The sequence below is a fragment of the Drosophila subpulchrella genome, unplaced genomic scaffold (assembly GCF_014743375.2).
Source record: "Drosophila subpulchrella strain 33 F10 #4 breed RU33 unplaced genomic scaffold, RU_Dsub_v1.1 Primary Assembly Seq354, whole genome shotgun sequence".
NCBI classification, from domain to species: domain Eukaryota; kingdom Metazoa; phylum Arthropoda; class Insecta; order Diptera; family Drosophilidae; genus Drosophila; species Drosophila subpulchrella.
Window position 1 is genome coordinate 9949419 of NW_023665577.1, and position 23287 is coordinate 9972705.

Consider the following 23287-nt stretch of genomic DNA (forward strand, 5'->3'; position numbering starts at 1 on the left):
AAAATATTTATCAATTGATTAAGGTCATGTTTTTTACTCTGTTATTCTGTTTACTCTGAATAAAATCAACCGAATATTTCAACATTTTGTTTTTTTTTCCAAGAAAACCATTATATTTTTCCATTTAGTTTTGCACCGTATAAATACATTTTTTAAAGAGGAATAAAGACAATCAACCGATTTAGCCAACATTTACTGAATTGTCTTTGAAACTGAATTTTATTACATTTTTACTTAAATGTCTAATACATTTTGAAGAGTTTCTGCCTAGTGCTTGATGGGTTGAATTGTGGAGGACATTTTGAGGACACTTGAAGTCTTAAATTTTGTCACCACCCCTTAGTATTAAGTAAGCATTTTTAAGTTGGTCAGGTATTTCAAGCTACGCTGCTGGTGATAAATACACTAGAGAAATGATTACCCGCCCTGTCGCCCTGCTCGGTTTTCCCCCAGGATTTTCCACTGAAATATGCCATAATTCAAACCATTCACGACCACAGTCAACGGCTCACTACCAATGGTCGTTGGCAGCACCGGCTTGTCCATTAGATTTACGATTTTAATGACGCCCAGCAGTGGCGCTGATGTGCCAGAGAATGCGAATATAAATAATTACCAGGCTAAATATGATTTGTCGGGGCGTCTGGAGTGGACTGCTGGATGTTGGGCGATGGATTTCGGAGGCTGGGCCAAGGACAATGGCCAGTGGCTAAGGCAATGGCCAGCCGGCCGTGGATCTCGCGTTTCCGTTTCAAATTAAAACTTTTTGACAGCGTTGCGAAGAGATAAAAGTAAAGTTAAATAAAATAGAATAAAAAACTAAACTTGAGATAGCCGGGAGGCGTGGCTTTTTAAATGTATCGCAGGTGCTTCAAATTAAAGCGGATATGAACGGTCGAGCACCGGAAATGGCCTGCCATTTGTGCGCCTTTTAATTATGCAGTGCACGACAAAATGGCGTCACCCCATAGCCCGTGTGCATGTGTGTTGAGGTAAGTGCTTAAAAATGTTATTAGTTTTAATTAATTTTAAATGTGAGGACTAAAACGCGGTGGTCGTCTGGAACACGCAACCATCTAAAAAAAAATGAAGGTATTTACATATCCCTTCGTGTTTTACTTTTGCACTTATGCAGTTTGTAAATTATCCTGTTTGTCGGATGAATTTGTGTTCTTGACAAAACAGCGCTTAAACACAAATATGCTGGGCAAATCAAATTAAATGCGAATTTTGTTGAATTTAAAGCACTTGGCGCACACGTGTCGTATGCTTAATGGGTCAGGTCCGTAAAAAATAAACATGCACGCGTATGTGCTCAGTTGGCCAAAAGTTTGCATGACACATTATATCAAACGGTTCATAACACCGAAAAGGTTGGAACTAAAATGTTTTGTTTTCTTTTAGGCAAATATTTAAAAATGGTGAAGTTGTAAAACCAGCTGGAAAAGAAAATAACTATACTTAAAATCCTGTTGAATAGAGACACCCCGAAAAGGTTGGTACTAAAGTACTTTACGTTCTTAAAAAGTTTAAAGAGAAAACCAGTCGAAAAAGGGCAAATAACTATACTTAAAATCCTGTTAAAAAAGGACACTTTTACAGAGTATTCAAGTTTTGGTGGCCCCAACCGTTAGTCCTTTCCAGTTGTTAAACTTCGATTTGACACTGATAACCGGGCAAGGGACAAAGACATGGGTTCCTACGGCCCTCAGCTGGGATCCAGCATTTGCATAATTACATATCGGGCGGGGGCGGAGGTCTGGAGTTTCCAGGGGAGAAGGACGAGGTGTCAACCGAGTACATTGACATCAAAAACGGGGGACAGACAATGGAGCACATGCAGGACTTTATTTCTGGGCTGGCCATGTCTTGAAATTAATGGTCCTCTCCCTTTTCAGCGGTTGGCCCCCCGAGCCCCCTTGGGTTTACATTAGCTTATGGCCCATAAGGCGTTGTCCTCAGCCGGGTTTAAGTGGCCATCTGCAGATGAATGATAGTGGCCAGGACCACAGGCCACAGGCAAGGCAGCCCGGCAACCCTTTTCCTGGTAATTAAGCTAATAAGGAACTAATCATAGTTTCCTGGTGTAAATTGGCGATAAACTTATCGGGTAGTCTTGGCAATATAAATAAATATTTTAGATAACAAATTAGGTTGGGAAAACGATAAATTGAATTCTAAAAGATATATGGTTTTTTCGTACTTCAGAGAATGACTGCAATATTCATGAGCTGCAATACGCATACGCCAGGTGTTCAGCAAGTCAAAGTTAATGTCAACATGCATATTAAAGTCGTCGCAGGACTCGGCATTCCTCTCAATTTCTGCATAATTCAGTAAATAAAGCGCTTAAAGAGCGATGCCAGGGAAACAACGAGACATAAATTTTGTGCCATTACAAATTTTGATTGCCGCGCATTTCGCACGCCGTTGCCGCCACACAAAAAGACAATAAAAACGCGAGCTGTGAGATAAAACCATCTGCTATTTGCTGCAAAAAATAGCTCACGGCCACGTAGACCATATAGAATACAGAGAATACACAAATAGACCGCCGAGATGAAAAAGAGCTGGGCTTCAGATTTTGCTTTCTTGCCCGCTGGGCTGCGATTTGTCACATCTCTCTGACATTTTTCAAAAGCAAACTAGAGAACTGTGTCACTTTTCTCTTTCGATCAGCTGTTGGAAAAAAGAAAAACCTGTACGATTTATGGCCCAGTTTTCGCTGGGAAATCCACTTTGGTAATGGCACTGGAATTGCCAAACATTTATTACTTAATAAACGGAGCCAGAACAACTCTGCGAATGGCCAAATGAAATTGAAAAAGCCCCGAGATGGAAGAGAATGAAAAAGTTTTGCGTTAAGGGCTTAGGAGGGTCTTTCTTCGGCCAACAGAAAATGATGTTCGAGTTGTTTTCGCAGCAGTTAGCTGTTGGCTCTCCTCTTTTTGCAGCGCTTAACAGAGCCATTCGTGCGTTAAATTATAGCCAAAAGTCTTTTGGGGGCCTTTGGTACGTACGCTTTTTTTAGCTGCCAGTTGCCTGTTGCCTGATTTTTTGCTGTTTTCCGAGATTTGCTCCAGTGCCAAATCAAACAAATTGTCAATTTGTACTTTCATTTACTTTCCTGCCCGCTCAACGTTGAACGGGGAAAACAAGTGAAATGGGCGAGGGGGAATTTTTCCAGGGGGAGCAATGGCGCACCGGAAATCGCACGGCTGCCATTTTAAGCACCGGCTAAATAACAGTTAATCGACGCATCGCCTGTCAGGGCTGTCATCGTAGCCATGATTGTTGCCTTTGCCGCCTTTGTTGCCCACTGTTTGCTGTTATTCTTGGCCCCCACTCACTGTTGACCATTGTCTGTCATTCCGTTTTGGCCCGCTTGTTTGTTTATTTGCCTTGGCTCTTCAGCCAGCGCGCCCTTTTCGCGAAATCGGGGAAAAAGGGGGAGAAAATGCTTTTTTAATTGACATTTGGGGTGCCTAATTGGCCGGACCTTTGCCGTTGTCCTCATTGGCCGGGTCAAGCGCATAATTTAGCTTTAAATTATGATTAAATGATCCCTAGATGGACCAGTACTAAATGACGAAAAATTATGGAGGGTAATGAAAATCTTTAAGGTCTACAAGGTGCTTGAAAATATGGAAACAGTTAAAGACTGTCACCTTCCAAAGATAATTTAAACTGGTAATTATAATTAAAAGAACCGTATATGGCGCTGTATTAAATACTGCAAAATTGTTGAAGGTAATGGAGGACTTTAAGGTCTACAAGGAACTTGAAAATATAAAAACAGTCGGAAACTATTGCCTTCTAAAAATTGTTTCAGCTTTAAATTATGAATAAATGTTCAATAGGTTGCGTTGCATTAAATATTGGAACATTTTTGAAAATAAAATCTTACCTCCCTTTTTTCTTTAGCTTACATACTTATAAAATTGTTCTTTCCTTTCCTCTGTTTTTTATTACAAAGCTATCGACATAGGGCTATATCAACTAAAAATATTTCAAAATCTATTTAAGTATTAAAAAGGTGTTCTTTTGAAGACCCTCTCTGATTTAAATGAGGGTCTATGCCCTGAGAAACCCGATACTTTTGGTCAATCTCAATCAAAGGTGACCCAAATCCTGCTGGTAACTGATATTTTTACAATCTGCTGTCGCTCGATTTTAGTGTCCATTGTCTCCGCTCATTATCCTAATGAAATGCAGCCATCAATCATGGAGGCTCGGACAGGATAGGAATCGTCCCCGAAAAGCGAAATGGCCCATATGTGACCGGCATGGGGAATTCACTACCAATCTAATGAAACACGATTTCTGTTTCTGTTTCTTTTCAATAAGCAATCAAGTGAGCCGCACATGGCCGAATCGCGCTCTGGAGATTAAATATATATAATACATATATCCGTGTGTCCATTGGTGTTATATCTCTCTGTAGAAACCCCATATATGTATACTAAGGTATATAAAAAATGCCATGCATGTCGCATGTCCTGAATACCGGATAATGCTCTATGACAGCCGCGTGTTCAACGAATTTCAATATTTTCATTTATGTCCTCCGCCTCTGTTGCTTGGGGTGTTGACTTGTTCTTTATTTTTTTTTTTACTTTTTTTTTGGCGCATGTGCGAAAACAACAACATAAAAGCTGGAAAACTGAAAGCCTGCATTGTTGGCCATATTTCGTGATTAATATTTGATAAGTCCCATATGTGAACTAAACAAAATCAATAGCAGGTAACTGACTCGGTGCGTGGAGAGAGAGCAAATAAAACCAGGACAATAGTCAGCTTTGTAGCTGGACAGCAAACATTGAAATACAGCTGGCTTTGGCCAGCTTGGGGCAAGTGGAGAATATTGCATTCAACCCACTCGAAATGTTAATATTCAAATCGGTACCATTGAAAGGATGTCGAAAGGCCATTGGCATGGGAGTCACGTAACCTGACTTAAGTTTCGAGTTTGTTTCTAAGAATTCGACTTATTGACAGACGCGCCGAAAGTTATGAAAACATTAAAGGGAATGGCCTAAACTGCTTGGGTTGCTTGGGTTTTCCTTGTAGAAAAAAAGAAGGCTAAAATTATGGTACACAGCAAAAGGCAGGGGGAAATGGGAAATGCGAAAACGAAACAAAATTGCTAAACACTTAGTCAAATGAAGCTGCGACTGCGACCCAGGCGCATTTTCCGGACGAGAGCCTCGAAAAATTTGCTTCTCCTCGTACAAAATTATAAATTTATGGCTGGCGTCTGCACAAAAAGTAAATATAAATAAAAAGAGTAACGATGCTGGGTGGGCCAGGGTAAAGAAATGCCCGAACTGGCCAGCTGGAAACGCTTGACTGACTGCCGGGCTGGGAAAAAAATAAAACAAAGAAAAGACCATAAAATGCCGCCAAAATAGTTGACTTTACACTCTCTGCTTTTCACCTGAATGCGTGCTAAAATGCTTTTTGTTGCGAATCCAAGTTTAAGCTGAGCTGAAAAAGGGCGATGCTGTGGATTATATTACTGACGTGTTTTGTTAATGTTCAAAAAGAACTTCCTCTTCGTAGAAGTAAACTTTTTGTTTAACAAAAACGGGATGAGTAGATTATAATAAGTTTTAATGTAGTTTTTATGATCACATTTGATAACATTTTGTATAACATATCTCACAACTTTTTGTTGAGTTTTTTAAAAGGGAAATCAGTGCTCCAGAATAATTTAATTAATTAATTAATTAATTTCCAGAAAATCCATATAATTTTCATAACTACTCAAAATAAAACATTATTAAACACAATATTTTGAAGAATTGTTTGTGCTCGCAATTTTTTTAAAAGTTGTATAATGATTTATTTTAATTTCAATAATTATTTTGCTTAAAAGAGGATGCGGTTCTCAACAGTTTAATATAGAGAAATTCCCTAATTCAAATTTTTATAAATAGTTCAGAATTCGGGCTCTTAAACTTGCCCCAAAAACTTTTTAGATAGAGATACTTTTAATAGGAAGTGCTTTTCGGTAAGTCATCCGAGCAATCTAAATAAATCCACATATTTAAGTTGTAAGTGCGAATTAACCTTCTCAAGATGTCTATCTTTCGACACATCGGTCCCTGCACAAACTCCGTCACGCCGCGTGACCTTTGCAACCCAGAATGCCCCACCGTTATAGCCACCCACCGTTCCCAATCCGCTGCCATTGGAACCCACTTCAGCTTCAGACGGAGTCAACGGCTAACCGTAAATAAAGTCGACTCGACTTTGGCGTCGAGAACTACGTGCCGCCGACGACAAATTGTACGTGCGTAAATTGGCCGCCTGCCAAAAAGGTTGTTGACTTATGGCCAAAAGCCCGATTGCCGGCTCACAAATTTGGCCAACCAAGTGCCGTTGCCGGGCGTTACTCGTACTCGTCGTTACTCGACGTCTTCCGTTTCGGCCAACTTTACGCCCCTCTTCACTTCACCTCGTCCATGGACCATTTCCTCTGGGCAAGCGTGACAATGTTCAATTCATTGCCGGCCATTCAGAATTTTAAGTAATTGAAGGCAACGTACACGCTAACTAGCCAACAATTCCGTTTAATTATGTAATGTCCAGACGATTTATGACCCAGTCTCGCAGGGAACGAGGGAAAATGGATTTGCATTTTCACGCTTTGCATCAAATTAGTGGGCCAAACAATCAAGCTGAAAGTTTGGCAGCAGAACTTTGAAGGGATTTTCGGAAATAACTATTACATTTGTTGATGTGAAAATACTAAATAAATATTGTTTTACAGGGAAAATAAATTCTTAAATTCTTAATAACTTAGAGAAAAACCAAAGATAATATAAGGTCTTTGGAAAAACTAATAAAGCAGCACACCACATAGCCGAAAAGTGCTTTGGTACTTCCAAAATATCAATATTGTTTTAAAAAGGAAAGTAAATTCCAAGATTCCCAATAACTTAGAGAAAACCTAATGAACTATAATTCAACTTTAACCGACATTTCTACATAATTGAGCTAACATCACTTAGCCGAAAAGTGCTTAGGTACCTCCATAATAAAGTGCACACTTGGAAATTTATTTGTTTCCCTCCGAAAATTCGAATAAAAGCACACTCATAAATTTCAATTTGTGTTGTTAGTTCAAGCGAAGCCCCAACCTTTTTCACGTGTTTTTATATATTTTTTAATCTTGCCCAGGCTCTAAATCTGGCGAACTCGATTGGTGGCTCAGTGGTTTTGGCTGGGTTTTGGCTGGGTTTTGGCTTGGCTTTTGGGTGGGCGGTGTACCTGATTTTTATTTAGGTATTTATGCGAACATATATCCCATACATATATATAAACACATATCGCACGAGTAGTTGGCTGTTAATACCGCACATGCGGCGCACAAAGCGCTTTTTTCATTTTTGGCTTATGTCTCCACTTTGGCTGGCTATAAAATTTATGACAACCAACTTAATTCAATTTCAGCCATGTGTCAATCAACAGCTGCATTTAAGTGGAAAGTTATGTGCAGCCAATCGATGGTCGGAAAATCTATGACATTTTATTTTGACATATTTTTATGGTCAACATATATTTACGATACGATACCTTTGTGGAAATGCCGCCTGCAGATGAAATTGATTTTTAATATTTAACTAGAAAATTAAATTGACCCGAGACTTTGACACAAATGAGTTTTACTCTTTCATAAGCTCAATGGGCAATCAAGAAACACAATCGTTTGCAGAGGCTTCATTTGATTTAACCTTTTCACATTTGCCATGTGAATTATTGGTTTTGAGCCTGGTGGTTAGAAAATTGATATGTCAGTTCTACATTTTCAATCGAGTGGCATTTAATTAAAGGCAATGTCAATCCACACAGCCGAGCAGTAAATTATCTCAACTCCCTGTCAGGCATAATTGAGCTCTGAGCTGCACCTGTTGAGGCCAATTTTCGATTTTCAATCTGGCAACAGTTTGTGGGCCCACAGCCCGGCAAAAACCCATCGGAAGCGACCTGACCCGTTTGCGTCAAAGGCTTCTCGGAACACTCAGACACCGGAGCATGTGATTCCTCCGCTCCGGTGCCAAAGGCCACTCGGTGCAACAGGCAAATCATGTTTCCGCACCGTGCCCCATGTGGCCATGTGGCATGTGGCATGGGGCATGGAGCTCGAGGAACGTGCTCGGGTTCGTGATCTCGGGCAGCTGAATGCTGGGCATTAAAAATTGATTGTGATGGAAATGACAAAGGCAACAATCGGCCCACCACATCCACATGGAGAAATATAGCATTCACACATGATTCGGTTCAGGGAATTTAAACTAATTCGATTGGAATTTAGAGCAGTATTATTGAAAGTTACTGGTGCGCAAGAAATATAAAACATTGAAAAGATTTTAAAGGATTTTTTGTTTAAAATATTTCTATGCTAATAAATATCAATCACACTGTTAAAGTCCGATTTATCAATGTCAGGTTAAGGTTCCAGTCAGTGTTCTGTTAGAGAAAGCATGCAGTTCTTTTGTCTTTTGTGTCAGTTTCGTTTCGGCAACTGGAAATTTAACGAAACCATGCCTCTAGATAAGAGTTTTCAACCATATAAAACCTAACATTAAGTTGAGATTCTAAATTTTAACTCAATGACAATAGTTAACAAGACATTGAGAAATCGGGCCTAAGGTAGTCAGAGATTAAAAACATTATAGATATTCATAAACTAATTTTAAAGATTTTAAAGTGTTTAAAATAGTTATAAACAAATAAATAAATAACAGCATCACTATTAAGTTTCCATTTTTCAATGTCATGTTAGGGTTATGTTGTTGTGTTGTGTTCTGTTAGAGAAAGTTAACATGAACTTAACTTTAGGATATCTCTTTTTTGTCAGATTCGAAAAATATAACTAAGTCATGACTCTAGTTAACCATTTTAGGCAAGTAAAGCCTAATATTATACTGAGCTACTAAACTCAAAGACAAAAGTTAACCGTACATTGAGAAATCGTGCCTAAGGTAATTTAAAAACTCAAATAACATACGAAACAGATGACGAATTTCTATTTAACTTTTTCCCTGTGCACTCGAATCCACAACCCACACACGCGACCACAAATGAAAGTGTATCAATTTTATTTGCCATTCGGAAATGCCAAAATGTGGCTGTTGGGCTCGATGAAGCGACATCGACATCGGCATCAACATAACATCAACTCGGGGGAACAAAGAAAGCGAGCAATTTGGCAAAAGCCACAAGGAAACAAAAACCCTGGTATTGCCCCCATCGATTTGCATTTTGCGGAGTGAAAGGTGGATGACGACTGTGCGTGCGATTGGCATCGCATTTGCCGTTTCCACTGCCATTACCCATACGCAGTGTGGTCCTAAAATACTGGGGAAAAGCAAAGTGGCAGGGCGACCGGTAATTGGAAAATCATCCATTACAACCGGCTAATGGAAACTCAGTGAAATTGTCGCTAAATTCGATTAAGTGTGTAAGCATCGAGACTTTGATATCGATGAAATGCTGCTCCTACCCATCTACCCCTCACTTCTACACCAAATCCTAATGTTTGTATCGCTGTTTTGGGTTTGACTGATTGCCTCGTTTCGTCTTTTTCCGCCCCACTCTGGTTTTTGTTTCTGGTTTAGGCCACCGCCACAGCCAGTCCACGCATAATTATGTAACTCAATTTGGTGGTTGGCCCGGGCAAAAGGCCATTATTTATAAACACAATTTAATTAGAATTCATTCTGTGTCCTGAACCAGAAACACGCACAGAAGCATAACGCTAGCATGAAAAGCTCACAAAATAAAGTACCTTTTTCTGACTTAAGAGGCGCTTAAATTTTCCAATACACAAGGATTCCTTGGAATATCTGCTTACCTACTTTGAAAGTGCATTTTCTTTTTAGCAAAGACGTAGTTTTTTTCCTTTCATACTCGCATATCTTGCACCTTTTTTATTCTTTCTATGTTTTCTTCTGTCTCAGTTAGTTGACGAATAGTATTCAAGAGCACTGTGAGGAATTTATATTATTTTTAATTCTCCATATCGTCTCCAAATAGGATTAAATAAACCAAATTTATATTTTCCCTTCAGTGATATATTTATTTTCGATAATATACCATTCGGAGCTAAGAAATGGAAATACTTTGCTAAAAAAAATTTAATTTCTAAACTGTATAAAATATAAACAAATTCCCTTTCAGCATTGATTGAAGTATCAATAAATCTGTAAGCTTTGAAACCTCTTTGTAAAATGTCATTATGTGTATCTTGAAAAGCAAATTGATATTTTCATTTTCAATAAAATATAAACCCAACTGAGGTCGTGCCCCCCGGTGACCGGTGTATTTGTTTGCATGAAAATTGCACTTGAAACTTTGTCTTGAGCTGGCTGCCACTTGCAGTTGAAAGTTTTTCCATATTGCCTCCGTCGTTCTGCACCTTTTTTTTTTGTCCCAGCCAACGGCAGCATTTCTCAAATTATTGATTGCCCCGTCTAAAGTTACGGTGAAGTTTCAATTTTAAATGGAATCAAAGTCAAAGTATATAAATAAAATAGAATCAACTGCACAAATCCCGCACTCAAGGGCCGCAGGGGACAAGGGGTCAAGTTTCTTTTATGCGGTTGCCCAGTGGAATACGAGAAACCCTATATTACAACTATATATGTATGTAGATATGTGATATGTAGGATGCATGGAAATGCAAGCGCTTTTCTATTGTGTACATTCCTTAGTTGTCGGACATTCCGGGTCAACAAGTAGGGAAAGGCTTGCCCTTTCTTGAAAGGAGTTCCTCGAATCTGTTCATGGCAAAGAAAGCAAAGAGTACCCGATTGGGAACTCTATCTGGGTAGTAATTCTCGGTACTCAGGTGGTACTATGCGCAAAAGCTTAAGCTCGTTACAATACACTTAGAAAAAACGTTCTCGAAATTATAACATCGACCTCAAAAGTGTTCCAAGTTTGATTTAAAGAGAAGTTTTCTAAATTGAAAAGAAGTGTTCTGATTTCGAAAGACCATATTCGTCCGGAAAAACAAAATAGAGTCTGCTTTTATCTGTATTTCAAGATCGCCTCATCTTGAAAAACAAATTCAAGAATACTTTGTTCTTGATTTTAAGAAGTTAGTTTTTTTTTTTCGTTCTTTATTTCTTAGTGTGTATAAACAATTATTCGTAATTTTAACACTGATATAAAACAGCTCCTTACACTTACAACTTTAAAGGTTAAAAACCGAAAGAAATCCACCTGTTAGTTTGTTGACCCAAACAAAGACAGTTTCTCCCCGAAGATGGCTTGATTAATTGACGATGACCCAGCTAAAGGCTTAATGCCGAACTTCCGTGCGAGTGGCAGATATACTTATTAAATCAATTAAGGTAAGCAACAATGCTTTCTATTGTCCAGCCAGACCAGCCAGTCAGCCATTTGTGCTGTCTCATAGGGACGGAGACATACCACCACTTTCCATCATCCGTTCAACTTAATGTGCAATAATGAGTGTCATGTAATGCCAGACGCGTTCGATTCGAATTACCAACAAACAACAAACAAACCTCAACAGCAGCTGCAGTGGTTATAGAAAAAATAGGAAAATAAGCGAATGCAACATTAGCAACGAACACAAATTAACATTTTTCAAAACTTTAAAGCCCGACATGCGTTGACACTTTTGGGAAAATTGCGTACAATTTCAAATGCAGGCACACAACTTTACGCGTAATTACGACACTGGGGAAAATAAGAAAAATATATAGATAAATAAAAAGGGGGAATGGGACAAAAAAATATAAAACAAACCGCTGGCAAATCGCATTCGCTGCGCGGTTGACAGTTGTAAAATGGAAAGGTTATCCGGACTCTGGCCGGCAAAAAGCATGGACAAGCTACAAATGCGTGGAGGAAAGTGCCTTCGGAAGCGGCAGCTGCTACTGGAGCTACTCATGCCTCTAACCCATCCACCACCTCCTCCTCCTCCTCCTCCGCCAGAGACTCATCCAAAGTGCTGCTGTCGTGGACAGTGACTGATGGTCTGGGAGCTCCGCTGTTTTCTGCCTCCGATGATTACGATGACGATGATGAAGACGGCGATGACAGGGCAGCATTTAACCAGCGCTCAGCAGTTAGATAACTATATATAAATTATGGAGGTTGGACCATAAAGATGGTCGACAGATCGCTGGAGAACTTCTAGTTCAGCACTCGCAGAAGCCCCTTTCAGTTTACACCAACCACTTTTAAAGTTCCAAAACAAGACTAAATATTTTTTGATGAGGTTTGCTTTTCTCGAATTCTTTATCATTGGTTATATCGGAAAATTGTATATAAAGGATGTTCTGATTTTATTTGATGTTCTATTTAATTTTTGTTGAAATATTAATTTTCCTATCATCTTACTCAAATTTCCCTTAACCCAATAACTTTTAAAAGCGCATGGAATATAGTAATTTAATAAAATGAATCCTTAATCCTTTTCATAAACGCTATTCTGATTGTAGTAAAGTATGTTAACTATTTAAGCTTTTAAAAATATTAATTTGCATATGCACTTATTCCAATTCCTATCAAACTCAAATACTATTTGAAATGCAGGAAAAATATTATTTTTATTGAGTGCAAGGCATCCAAGCTTAGAAACTCAATCGTTTAGCTGGGATGGGATTGCCATACAAATTTGTATGTAAATTCATAGCAACATACAACCAATAGACAGGGCTCCGAGGTCCCCTCGCCAGGGAAAGCACTTGAGCTTTACTTTGATGCACTCGTATCCCCATTAAGTTGGCCCCCCCCGTCGAGCGTGTGGTCCCCCATGTGGCCATGCATAGAGATCTCCTGTCCTCATGGCACAGAACCCACTCAAATATGCTAATCCACTGGAAGTCCACAAAACCTCCGGCGGCCCACATTTGAGTGCATGTTTCTGAGCTTCAGGGAAAGTAGTTGCATAAAGCTGCAATGCCTTCCCAGAATTGAGAAGAGAAAGTAATTTAATATTACCGGAACAGAGATTCTCAGGAAAAACTATAGTTTATTGAACAAATAAATATTCTATTTGTAGGGAAAATGTTATGGTTCTTTAAAATTTAAATATTATTGATCTGGCGTTTTTTTCCAATTCATAAAACAATCATTACAAATTTATAATATTTATTTTATTCTTTAACAATGCCCACTAATAGAGCCTTTACTTTTCCAAAGCCCAAGGATATACGGAGTATTTTAGTCTGATTTATCCATCACAAAAATTTCATTTTGTAATATCTGTCAATTTTTCTGTTAGTTAGTTATCCACAGGTTATTAACACACAGAAAAGACATTCATTGAAGTTATAATCGAGAAAAATCCAAGAATACTCTTTAACTACTCCATTCCTGGTTATTTCTTTATGTAAGTACAGATTTTATTTATCTGGAGGAGGTAAGTTTCTGTGAATCACGATGCATGGCCACCACTCGGAGTCGGATCGCCCTGCCCATGGCGTCTGGGACAATCCTGGAGTCGCGATCTTCGCCACCACAGCCCAGGAGCCCATTCCCAACATGCTGACCCACTTTAAGCCAATGCCGAATGGCGATGAATGTGTCTCTGATAAGGATGCCTGCCGCATTCTTTCCCAGACCTCAGTGGCGGAAAACACTCTTTACCGACAGGTCAAGTACCAGGTGGAGGAAGTGGCCTCCCAGCGCAACACCCACATGCATCCGCGCCAGGGTCAAGAGCAAAAGGATGTGGATATAACCCTTGGATTGGCGGCAGAATTAGCGCGCCAGCAGGTGGAGGCCAGTAGATGCCGCCAACTGCACAGGAATGTGGATAATCTGAGAGATCTTGAGATGGAGGTGGCCCGAGCCCACACTGCGTTGTCCGTAAAAAACAAGATCCTCAATAATATCAAGCAGACGGTGGAGGATAAGCAGCGGGAACGGGCTGAGGCTCTGGAGAAGCAGCGGGCTATCGAACAGGAGGAGCTGGAGGAGAAGAGGCGGAGGATCCAGAAGGCTGCAGCCTTTCGCAATGACCTTATGACCCAGATCTCGGAGGCTCGCAAGAAGCGGCTAAAGGATCAACGGGAGGCCATCGAGGAGGGACGTCTAGAGCTAAAGGAGTGCAAGGAAAAAGTGGAGCAGGACAACCTACGAGATGCCATCAATAAGGTGGAGCAGCGCAGGGTGCTCCTGGAGTCCCTGGACCAATCGGCCGTCATGCTGAGGCAAACCCGGGAGGCCTACGCTCAGGCCCAGAAGAACAAGCCGGAGAGAGGTGTCCTCGACGCCCTGGGTCCCGTGACGGCGGCCTATGTCTCCAGGACCCAGAAAAGACACCGGGAGGAGATTGAGGCCCGGGACATAAATGCCGCTCGACTGGGCTTCCAGCTCAGCCAGATCAAGCACGATCTGGAGTCCCGTGACCAGTTGATCACCAGTCTCCTCATCCGCGAGTTTAAGGCCAAGGAGAACGCGAAGGCCTTGGAACAGGCCAGGAACAAGATGGCCAGAAAGCAGGAGATCCGCGAGCAGCTGCTCAGCCAGCGAGAGGAGCAGAAGTTCTTCCGCGAGAAGGCCGTGCAGGATGCCCTGATCATGCCCAAGGATCCCATGTGCTTCGGCGAGCGGCAGTACCGGATGCAGGTGGCCCAGAAGGAGAACACCCGGCGATTGGATGTCCAGTGCTATCGGGACATGGCCAATATGGTTGTGGAGGCCAAGAAGCGTCGGCTGGCCGACGCCCAGGAGGTGGAGGACATCCTCCAGGAACTACGAAATGTGCAGGAGCGCCAGGATGCCTTTGTGGCCTCGGAGCGCATGAAGCTGCTCGCCCAGCAGCCAAACGAAGTTCTCTCCGCGCTTAAAAAGTCCATCCTAACCGAAGAGGAGCTCAATACCTTCAACCTCAAGAAGTGATGAAGAAGTGACCAAGAAGTGATTCAGAAGTGATCAAGAAGTTATTCAGAAGTGATCAAGAAGTTATTCAGAAGTGATTATACATTTTAATTGTTGAGGCTATATTTTTTTCGGCCTTTTATTATTATAATCCAAATTATCTAAGCTGTTAAAAAAATACACAATCAAATAATTTCCTTAAACATTATTTTCTAAGCTTCAGATTCAGTTTCCCAAAAAAAATTAGTCTCTCATTATTTCAACTCTCCAAACAGAAATGTATCGTGTATCGTGTGTATTATTATAAGTCCACCTGTTTATTTCCTTTTAAGACTTCAACTCCCCAAACTTAAAACTATGTTTTCTATGCTGCGGCTTTCATAAAAATCTATTAAAAGGTTTACTTATATCCATCCTACCTCTTTTTAAAGACGTCTAGTGGTCTATTTGGTATCAAGTGTATTATTATTAGTCTCGATGAGTGCTTCAGCCCACTGGACAGGATGTGCTTAATTTTTCCATTTTGCTGTCATGTACTCCGAAATGGACTTTGCCTGGGCTGCTGGCAAGGCAAATGAAATTCACTTTCTTACCCATTCTTTGGCCAGGCTTTTGCAGCAGGTCAGGTTTCGTACCCGAACAACCGGTTTACCGACATTGCAGCTGGAAAATTTGTTTACATCAATACGGTTCGAACGTAAGTGGAAGTGCACTTTATGTAGTGGGTTTTCATACATGCGTGCGGAACTTTTACTTTCCATTATTGGACTTATTAGCCGGCTCTCGGAGGAAGGCTTGAATTTCATAACGGCAGCCAAAGAAGGCTCAAGAATGTTGCCAAAGTCACTTTTTGGCAACTATTTCGGTACGGCCTCTTGGCCTCTTGACGGCCTGCTCAAACTTTCTCTGAAAATAACTTTGCCTCAAAGAAACAACTTCAGTGTGCACAGAAAAGATATATTTACCTTTAGGTGCACAGAAAATTAATACTGGTAGGAAGAATATGTTGATACTCTCTCTTGTGATGTTTTAAAAATCATATTTATTAAAATCCGCAAAGCTTTATCAAAATTGTCTCAAACTTAGCTCTTGATTTTTCATTTAGCTAAGACTAATCTAATTTATAATTATTTTTCAGTGTAACTTTACAGAAGCAACCAGCACAACCACAACTCAGTTTCTGTTTCAAGTTAAGGCTGCCGATGGTGTGAGGTTGTTTTGTCTTTTCGACTCTGGTCACAGGAGGTTGGCTGGTTGGCCAACTTTTTGTGCCAAAAACTTTATTTGGGCCAGATCTTCAACTTGGCCAAGATGCGATGTTGTGTGCCCGAGCATGTCTGCACCTTTTCCACCTGGAAGAGCCTTACTGTCTCTAATGAGAGCCGTCGTGTGGCTGCAAATGTGTTTGCATTGCAATGAAATTGGAAACGAGATCTGCAAAAGTTGAGTAATTGAGCTGATTCTGCTCCGTTGGTCACTCGAATCGAAGAACCTTTTCTCCCCGGGATTCGTGCCACAACAATTTGAGGCCAGCATAGAAAGGGGCACATTGAAAGAAAATATATGGGGCAGACTAATTATAAAGAATTAAATATAAATATTATATATTCAATAATTATTTCTATTTATAAAAAAGGTAAGGTAAGGTAGAATATTTTAAAATATTATATATATTTTCTATTGATATTTTTTATTATTCTTTTTCCTATCTGCAGAGACAGAGACCGAGACTCGTTGCAGACCAAAAAAGGGAACAATGAAAGACAGGCTCAGAGACATTGAATGCCAGCCAGAGAACAAAGCAATAAAAGGCCCGAGAAGTGGGTTGTTGTTAGCTGTTTGCTTGCCATGCTGGGAATGGGAATGGAAAATGGAAATGCTCAGGAAAATGAAGGAAATGCAGCGACGCGTCGTTAACATGGCTTATAGGTTGGCTGGCTGCGGCGGGTGGAAATCAGGCAGTACGCATATGCTTGACACGGAAAATGCAGTGGCATTGCATACTAATGTCGCTGTGCCGAAAGACAAACGTAGGAAATAGATGCTCATAAAAATTACTTTGGTTCGGTGGCTTTAAAATGCCATCAGCCAAGCCAATCCATTCCAATCCATCTACATCCACCCAATTCATGAGCGGAAGCCCACGCAAAATGCAGCCCACAGATATCGGTCGAAGTAGTAGCTGGTGTATATCTTTCGATTTTCACGTGGGCGACCAGCGAAAATTGCGTGCAATTATCTAAAGATGATATCAGCATATATAATTGTATACGCTCCATTATAGCCCTTGGGCTGCGATTTGTTTGTGTGCTTTTCCACACTTTAAACGCTGCGATTCGAACTGGTTTTCGCAGCCAATCGACTGCTATAAATAAACAATTATTTTTAATGCAAAGCCAGCGAATGCGACTGCCGCAGACACTGCCCATGGTATGTCGCCATAAACAATAATAAGGTCAATAATATGATTGTAAAATAGCAGACTCCCCTGGGATTAAGACCATTAAGTAGCAACAAAAGGTTTAATTGAGGCAATATAATAATACCTTATTTGTAGCACATTTAAATGCAATTTATGCTTAAAACTTTAATAATGGAGTAACTTTTCGAGAGGTAAAAGGGGAATACCATATTTGTATAAATTTTTTTGTTCCATTTATGTTTAAGTTTTCAATAATTAAGTAATTTTTCAGTTCAACTTTAAGTAATAAAGTTCATTTCTAGGGGACATATAAATTTATAAAAATAAACTAAACTCACATAAAAGTTTACTTAGTTTCATTATTTTACGTAAGTCAGGTAACCCGTGACCTTCCTGTTGTTCTGAACTTTTACCTTTAGTAGATACCTAAATAGGTAATGTATCCGTTGGGTGAGCAAATCAATAATTAAATGGTTAAGTGCAGCTCAAGCTTATTCATCTGTGGCTGGCTGCCTTCGGTGAGATACACTCACGTACGCCAGATAGAGACAATTCAATTTTAGCCAGCTTATGGCTATTGTTATGGCCATTATATCTGCCTTACATTTCAGGCGCTGACCGTTGGCGTTGGCGAAACAAAACGAAATAAACCGCTCCACACTTGACTTGACTTTGCTTCACTTGGGCTGGCGTTCAATAAGAATTTCAATCGCCTCGGCGACACATTGCAGCCACTTTGCGGCAGCTGATGCCACGAGAAATATATTGAAAAAATACAAAAGCAACCACAATAACGATTGTAACAACAACTGCGAATAACAATAACAACTCATACTCTGGTCCACTTTTGAGATACTGCCCCCCAAAAACTGTTACGATTTCTGTGACAAAAACAAAAACGAGGGAAGGAAATTCCGACTAAAGCTGGACCATAAATTATACAAACTTTTTACTTTATTAACTAAACCGATTTCAAAGATTCTGAGTCATTTTTTCTCAGAGTTCATTGAAACTCTCAAAGTTTCCAATTGCATTTCCGTTGACCGCCTTCTGATTCATCTATGTGGGAATTCTTTTTTAAATGCCAACACGAACAGTTGAGGTAAAAAGAAAATATCACTATGACTTCAAAAGTTCTCTTTTTAAATAAGAAATCAGAAAGTGTTGGAAAATCGAATGTATATTATATAACTTCGATAAAATAACTTTTAATTAGACTTTGGATTGTATTGAAAACAGTTTTCTAAACATTTAAACCAAAGCTAAATTCTGTCAGATACAATTCTTTTTTAAAAGCCTTAATTGGTTTCGAATAAAATTTAATAATGAATTTAAGAAAACATATTAGTTTAATTAAACATAAATAAAATTAATCAATTAGAAGGATATCAGATACCCCTTAACTAACATTTTTCTACAAAGTTTATATTACAAACGTATCTATGGCTGTTTAAATCAGCCCCATTCTGACGCTTGTTTACAGATTTTTCCGCCACATTCACAAAAATGTTTCACAGCCATTTTGGCCATTGAATTTGTCAGGCACAAAAACACGCGAAAACAAAACAAAGTCGCCGGCAACCATTGACAGACTTGTTTGGGCCAGATTTTTGTTTCAGCCTTTGTTTTTTTGTTTTTATTTTCTGACTTTCGGTCGGCTCAATTGCGCTGCTTAATGTGATTTGACCAATTTGGGTTCTGTGACCAAAGGCAGAGCGTTAATTTGCCTATAATTATTCTGGCATGTCTATAAGATAATTGCGCTATCGGATCTGACGGATTATAATGATTGAATCGTGGCGAATTTCGCTTTGAAATTAAAGAATTGTCAGTAAGTAGCTACTGGCTAGTCAAGGGTATTCTATTATGGGGCAAACCTTTCACCCGTTTTGCACACCCTTACTTTCATCGTTTCATCTGGCGAACCGTCATCACTTAAGTTCACTTTTTTGATGACACTCGTTAAAGCACAGTTAACCCGATTTGCATTTGGCTTGATTACAGTTTTCGCGACCAGTTTATTCTGATGTGGGTTTATCACTGGCCAGACATCTAACTGGCCAAAAGCCCAACCCAAACGCAAACTCAAGCCCAGAAATGCTATCTTTCCCCAGTTGTGGCAGCTGTTTTCATTTCGATAAAAATGCAAATATACGAGAGCGAAAAGAAAGAAAACAAGAAAGAACGCTATAGTCGAGTGCCTCGACTATCAGATACCCGTTACTCAGCTAAAGGGACCAAAGGGAAATGGAAATAAGCAAGCAGCAAAGCAAGACTGAAATGCGCCACCTACCGGCGGTAGACAGATTTAAGCGTTATGGGCGTTAGGGTGGGAGTGGAAAACTTTTTTTTTGGTCAATCGATAGGTATTGACGAGACCGATACAGTTCAGTTAAAATTTTATATCTAGCATGAAAATTGTGGGCGCCACAGGCTTGGGCGGTTTGTGGGCGTTAGAGTGGGCGTGGCATACTCGCGTATCAAAATTGCGCTGCGTACAAAGGTTCGGAATCTAAATCTGAAATCCTGATTCTATATCTTTGATAGTTTCCGAGATATCCACGTTCATATTTACGATTTTTTGAAGTTTGGGGGCGGTTTGTGGGCGATAAAGTGGGCGTGGCAAACTTTTTTTTAAGTCAATCGATAGGTATTGATGAGAACAATACATTTCAGTTAAAATTTTTATTCTAGCATCAAAACTGTAGGAGCAACAGTTTTGGGCGGTTTGTGGGCGTAAAAGTGGGCGTGGCACTCTACTGAAACAAACTTGCGCTGCGTAAGAAGCTCAGGAATCTGCACGCCAAATCTCAATAGCCTAGCTCTCATAGTTTCCAAGATCTCAGCGTTCATCCGGACAGACAGACGGACAGACGGACAGACGGACAGACGGACAGACGGACAGACGGACAGACGGACAGACGGACAGACGGACATGGCTAGATCGACTCGGCTAGTGATCCTGATCAAGAATATATATACTTTATGGGGTCGGAAACGCTTCCTTCTGCCTGTTACATACTTTCCGACGAATCTAGTATACCCTTTTACTCTACGAGTAACGGGTATAAATATCGTTATTAAACTCAATAACTGTCAACGTTTTTTGCATAAATTATAATAAGTTTCTGCGGCAGGAAAAATATTCAAACAACTTCTGAAAGATATTTCATGTTTGCAGCGGAAATAGAAAAAGGCCGACAAGCAAACAAGATGGAAAATTGAGGAAGCTGGCGAAATGATAATGATAAATGTTCGGGGTCGAGGAAAGGGGGCGTGGCGCTGGAATGAATATGTATGAATGATTAATGAGAGGAAAGGCCGTAGCCCTGGAGAAGGTGGCCCAAAGAGACAGAGTTGAAGGAAAATCTCCAATTACCTCGAGCGAACCCTGGTCAATGCACCCCAGACTTATCTCGAAAACTGACATGCTTTGGGTACCCCAATACTCATGATACTCATGTCATAATGCCCAAATATTTGGATCTTGGGCACATAAATAAGTTCAGCAAGTGTGCTTTATTTTTACGGCACATCTGATAAGCGCCCGCAACTTAGCTCATTCCAACCTTATCGCCCCACACGAAAGACAAAAGCAAACGAATGTGTACATAGTCTATCCGAAACTAGCATATAAAAAAGCCATTACCATTCTGAAAAATCAGTGTCAAGTCGAAAGTCAAGAATTTTTTTTAGATTTATTATGGCCATGCAGCAAAGTGCTAATTAAACTCATCTGGCTGCCGACAGACAGAGAGATACGAGATACGTCTTACTTCGGGAGAGAGAAACTTTTCTACACAGGTGACACAAGTTCTTGTTGAACGTGTCTGTTGGAAACTGTCAGCAAATGTGATTCGAGTGTGGGTGGAATACCAAATGCAACCACATATCTTTAAGATTAAGTGCCACAGCATTTTAACGAGTCTATATTTGTGCTATTAAGTGTTTGAAATGGGTATTAAACACCTTTTGGTTATATACATTGTGTATTTAAATAAAATGGCATAAACATTTAATAAAAGTTATCTGAGTTATGATTATTAATAGTATAATCTGTTTATCAGCTCGCTCAACATAATCTTAAATAGGTTTAACACACCCTTTTCACACCTTCGATAAACTTTACTAGAAGATGGTTTATCTTCTTTAGTGGTTAAATATTTAACAATCTTTTTGGAATACACACAATGTTTACATAAAAACATATCTTTATTTTGTCTATCACAAATGTTTATAATGAGTAAGATAGCTTATTTTATGAAGTTGAACAAATTACACATGCACCACGAGAAAAATGATTAATGCCTGCTTTTGTCTGATTTTTAAAGGGAGTGTTGTACGAGTAGTCACTATATTATTGACAACATTGATGACTATTGTTCGAGAACGCCCTCAGATCTCTTCACACTCTTATATCTCTTATATATTTTAAAGATGTGTATCTTTAAAATTGAGGGTCATGGGTTTTTGACAAGTCTTTAAAATAATGATAAATAACTTTATAGTATTCTAAGCCACTTCCGACCCACCTTACGGCATTATCAATAGATATATATTGAAAGCTTGGGAATCAAAGCTCTGAATGAACCAGATTTATACAGTTTTTTGTGTGATTTTCAGAGGGGGGTGTTATGTAGTCTCTTTTTCCATTGACAACATTGACGACTATTGTTCGAGAACGCCCTCAAATCTCTTCACACCTACAAGATACACTGCTGTATCCAACAGATACCTGTGCTATTTGTCATTGTTGCTGCGGCGAATTAGTCATGCCGAGCCCGAGTTGCCAACGAATGTTATTGCTCCTCAAACTCGTAATTTCCCAATCGCCATGGTCGCGTTGCGAATCGAGTTCCAGTTCTAAATGTGTCTGTCTTGAACTTGGTAATGGTAATGGTAATGGTCGGGAACCGGGAATCTTCGGCGATGTCACGGCGGCGGCAATGCAAACATCAAAAAGTCTGGGACGTGCATAAGAATTAAGCTGAGCTTTGCAACAGGGAAAGGTAAACAACAAGACGCGGCCGGGATGGGAAAAATAAAGGCAAGAGAAAAGTATCTGCCAGATACAAGTTCTCCTGGCGGAGTGGGTGCATCATCCCATCCACACACACGCGTGAGCTGTGTCTTCAAAATATGCCCCACGAGAGACACAGATACAAAAACAGACGAAATGTCAGGGGAAAAATCAAGGAGGCAGCTAAGTATCTTTTACCTGCTTGTGGTGACGCTGCTTCTTTGTTCTTTGAGTCCGCAGCTTAATTAAATTTATAAACCGTTAAAATAATCAGAGCCCGGCTGCGGATTCCTCCTGTGCAAGCTTCTTCTTTAAGTTGCAGAGAAGCAATTACAATCGCTTGTACGATTAAAGAGAGAGCGTGTGCCCATGCAGAGAAAGAAATTTACATTGATCTTGGAGATCCAGAAAAAACGAACTCTAAATATGGTAATCCTAACACTGCTATCTACTAATCACAACAGAACTTAAATTAAATCTGTAAATTCATGACCTGTAAAGTACCCATATAAGGTTATTTTTCCAATCAGTTTTCTTCAAAGTCCCGAATTTTAATCTTTAATCAAAAATAAGTATTTCCAATTTCGATCTCATGATCGTATTATCTCCGGTTGGAAAAACTTTTTAAAATCTATTTTTTAAAACAACCATATCCTAGATTCATTAACTTTCTTAAAACAAGAATAGGTACATTTCTACTTTGATTACTTGATTCATTACCTTTCAGGTTGCGAGTTACTTTCGTATGTGGCGCAGTGCTTAACCGCTTGTCGTTCGTAGAAATTGCTGGGGCCAAATGTTTTTGGCGATTCGCCAAATTCAAATGTTGTTTGGCAAAGAAATTATCCAATTCGTTTTCGGAGTTCGCTGGGTTCGTTGCTTTCGTTGCTGCTACTTTGCATACACCGCCGTTCGATGGGGATTATATTACAGGCGCGCTGCGTGCGGTATCTTCGAGATACGTTTTGTATTGG

The 23287-nt window shown here is 39.8% G+C and overlaps 2 protein-coding genes across 7 annotated transcripts in view; one reads left to right on the plus strand and one right to left on the minus strand.

Annotated features, from left to right (window-relative positions):
* LOC119559976 (synaptotagmin-like protein 4) overlaps positions 1-23287 on the minus strand; it is a 61856-nt gene that overhangs the window by 31238 nt on the left and 7331 nt on the right. The window lies entirely within an intron of this gene.
* On the plus strand, positions 13268-15051 carry LOC119559979 (meiosis-specific nuclear structural protein 1). The gene has a single exon (XM_037873222.1). The coding sequence runs from the start codon at positions 13429-13431 to the stop codon at positions 14890-14892; it is 1464 nt and encodes a 487-aa protein (XP_037729150.1). The 5' UTR covers positions 13268-13428; the 3' UTR covers positions 14893-15051.